The 1,868-nt window shown below is 59.6% G+C and overlaps 2 protein-coding genes across 2 annotated transcripts in view; one reads left to right on the top strand and one right to left on the bottom strand.

Moving 5' to 3' along the window:
* SDF4 (stromal cell derived factor 4) overlaps positions 1 to 76 on the bottom strand; it is a 30,917-nt gene extending 30,841 nt beyond the window's left edge. Inside the window, exon 1 of the mRNA XM_019511818.1 lies at positions 37 to 76. The gene's annotated coding sequence lies outside the window, so the exon portion shown is untranslated. The remainder of the gene's footprint in view (positions 1 to 36) is intronic.
* A 332-nt stretch (positions 77 to 408) lies between these two features.
* Positions 409 to 1,868, top strand: part of B3GALT6 (beta-1,3-galactosyltransferase 6) — a 4,894-nt gene continuing 3,434 nt past the window's right edge. The window contains exons 1-2 of the mRNA XM_019511555.1: positions 409 to 431; positions 1,573 to 1,658. Of these exons, the coding sequence (XP_019367100.1) occupies positions 409 to 431; positions 1,573 to 1,658 (109 nt within the window). The remainder of the gene's footprint in view (positions 432 to 1,572; positions 1,659 to 1,868) is intronic.

Consider the following 1,868-nt stretch of genomic DNA (forward strand, 5'->3'; position numbering starts at 1 on the left):
CCCCCGTCGGGCCGGGGGGGGGGGGGCGGGGGGTACCTGTGCGGAGGCTGGTGCCCGGCGCAGGACCCGCACTGACAGGAAACCGGAAGTGAGACTCAGCACCGACAGGCCCCCACCCAGCTGCCCTCAGAATGCGCCTGTCAGAAAGGGCCCGGCCCATGCGCGCGCGGGGCCGCCCAGCGCCTCGCTGCTGGGTGGGGTGGACGCGCGAGGAGAGAGCCCACTTGGAAGCAGGCACTACGCGGACTACCTATAAGAAGGGTCCTCAAGCCACGCCGCCGTCTTGGGCGAGGGCAAGTGAAGCCCGGTAGTCGGCCATCTTTGTTTGGGGTGGGAAAAGCCTAATGCAAAAACTAGACCCCGAGCCGGCCATCTTCGTTTCGGGTGGGAAGCCCTAATGCAAAAACGATGCCGCCCGCCGGCCATATCTGGTGAGGGCAAAGAAGCAGCCGTGGGTCCCTGATCAATGGGTGGACTCCATCTTTGATTAGGGCGCAGGTTCTTTGCTGCCACTAGATGGCCATTAATAGATGTAACGGGCTAAAGAAATGCATTTGCTCACTAGTAAATGACCCTCGCTCTTCCGAAACCCTCCAGGCCTCGCACACCTCCGAGCCCAATTCAGAAACTCCAAAGAAGAAAAATGGAGTTAATAACCCAAATGCTTGCCAAAAAGCATTTTTCCAATTATTGGAGTTAGTCTAATAAAGGATATTGGATCAACACGGCGACAGCCAACACCCCGTAAGAATTGTGTTGTACTTCACCACCGCGTTGGCTGACTTGTATGCTGCATCCGCACTCCCAATGGGACCTGATTCAGGTCCATGCAAGGTGGCCCTTCCTAAGTCGAATCCAGACCCGTCCCCAGGGCAGGGTTGCCTCTCCCATTACTGAATGGTTACCAGCAGACATCACCCCTTCCTGCTGACTTCACAATGTGCAGTTCCCTTCACGGGTACAAGGGCCAAGGAGGCTTGGCACATAGCAGGCTACAAAGAAAAGCCAGCACCAAAACCTATTGCAATTCAGTCATCCTGCCCCTGGTTTTTCATTACGTTGCAACTTCTGGATACCCCAGAGCCAGTGCCCCATGATGACATGTTTAATCCTAAACTATGTCCAGCTTAGGAGGACCCATGCAATAAAAAGAATCCACGAAAATGGAATTTCATGAAATTTTAAGATGAATGATTGTAAAACACCGGGCCTCCTTTGCACGAGGCAACAAGGCACCTGCTTACAAGACAAGCTGCAGCTCCACCAAAGCCCTGCCCTGACCTGAAATGGCAGCGGGCTCGGCTTCCCTTGCCCCGCCCCAACATGGCGGCGACCCTCACGCGGCTCGCCCCAATCCAAAATGGCGGCGGACCCGGCTTCCTTTGCCCCGCCCCAAAATGGAGGAGACTTTCGCGCGGCTCGCCCCCATCCAAAATGGAGGCGAGCTCGGCTTCCCTTGCCCCAACACAACATGGAGGCGAAAGCTGAGGGAAGCGAGGGGTGTGGTCACGTGAGGCCGGCCCCAGCCCCTCCCCCTGGTCCGTGTGTGTCTCTTTTCCCCTCTCCGAGTAGCGGGCGGCGCACGCCGCTGTCACACCGGCGCGGGCGCAGCTCTCTCCCTGCCGGGCCGGACGGCTCCGAGACCTACCAGCGAGCAGGCAGGCAGGCGGGCCGCGGAGCATGAAGCCACCGCGAAGGGGCTGCTTGTGAAAAAGATTGTCCTATCCCGCGGCCCGTCTGGAGCCGTTGTGCGGTCAGGGGGCGGGGCCTGGGCGCTTCCCGCCTAAGCCTGGAAGAGGGGCGGGGCCGGGCGCTGAGGGGCAGTTGGCCCGGGGGGGCGGGGCCGGGCGTTGAGGCGTCTTTGGCTC

Source organism: Gavialis gangeticus, unplaced genomic scaffold, assembly GCF_001723915.1.
Source record: "Gavialis gangeticus isolate Ggan-Ray unplaced genomic scaffold, GavGan_comp1, whole genome shotgun sequence".
NCBI lineage: Eukaryota > Metazoa > Chordata > Crocodylia > Gavialidae > Gavialis > Gavialis gangeticus.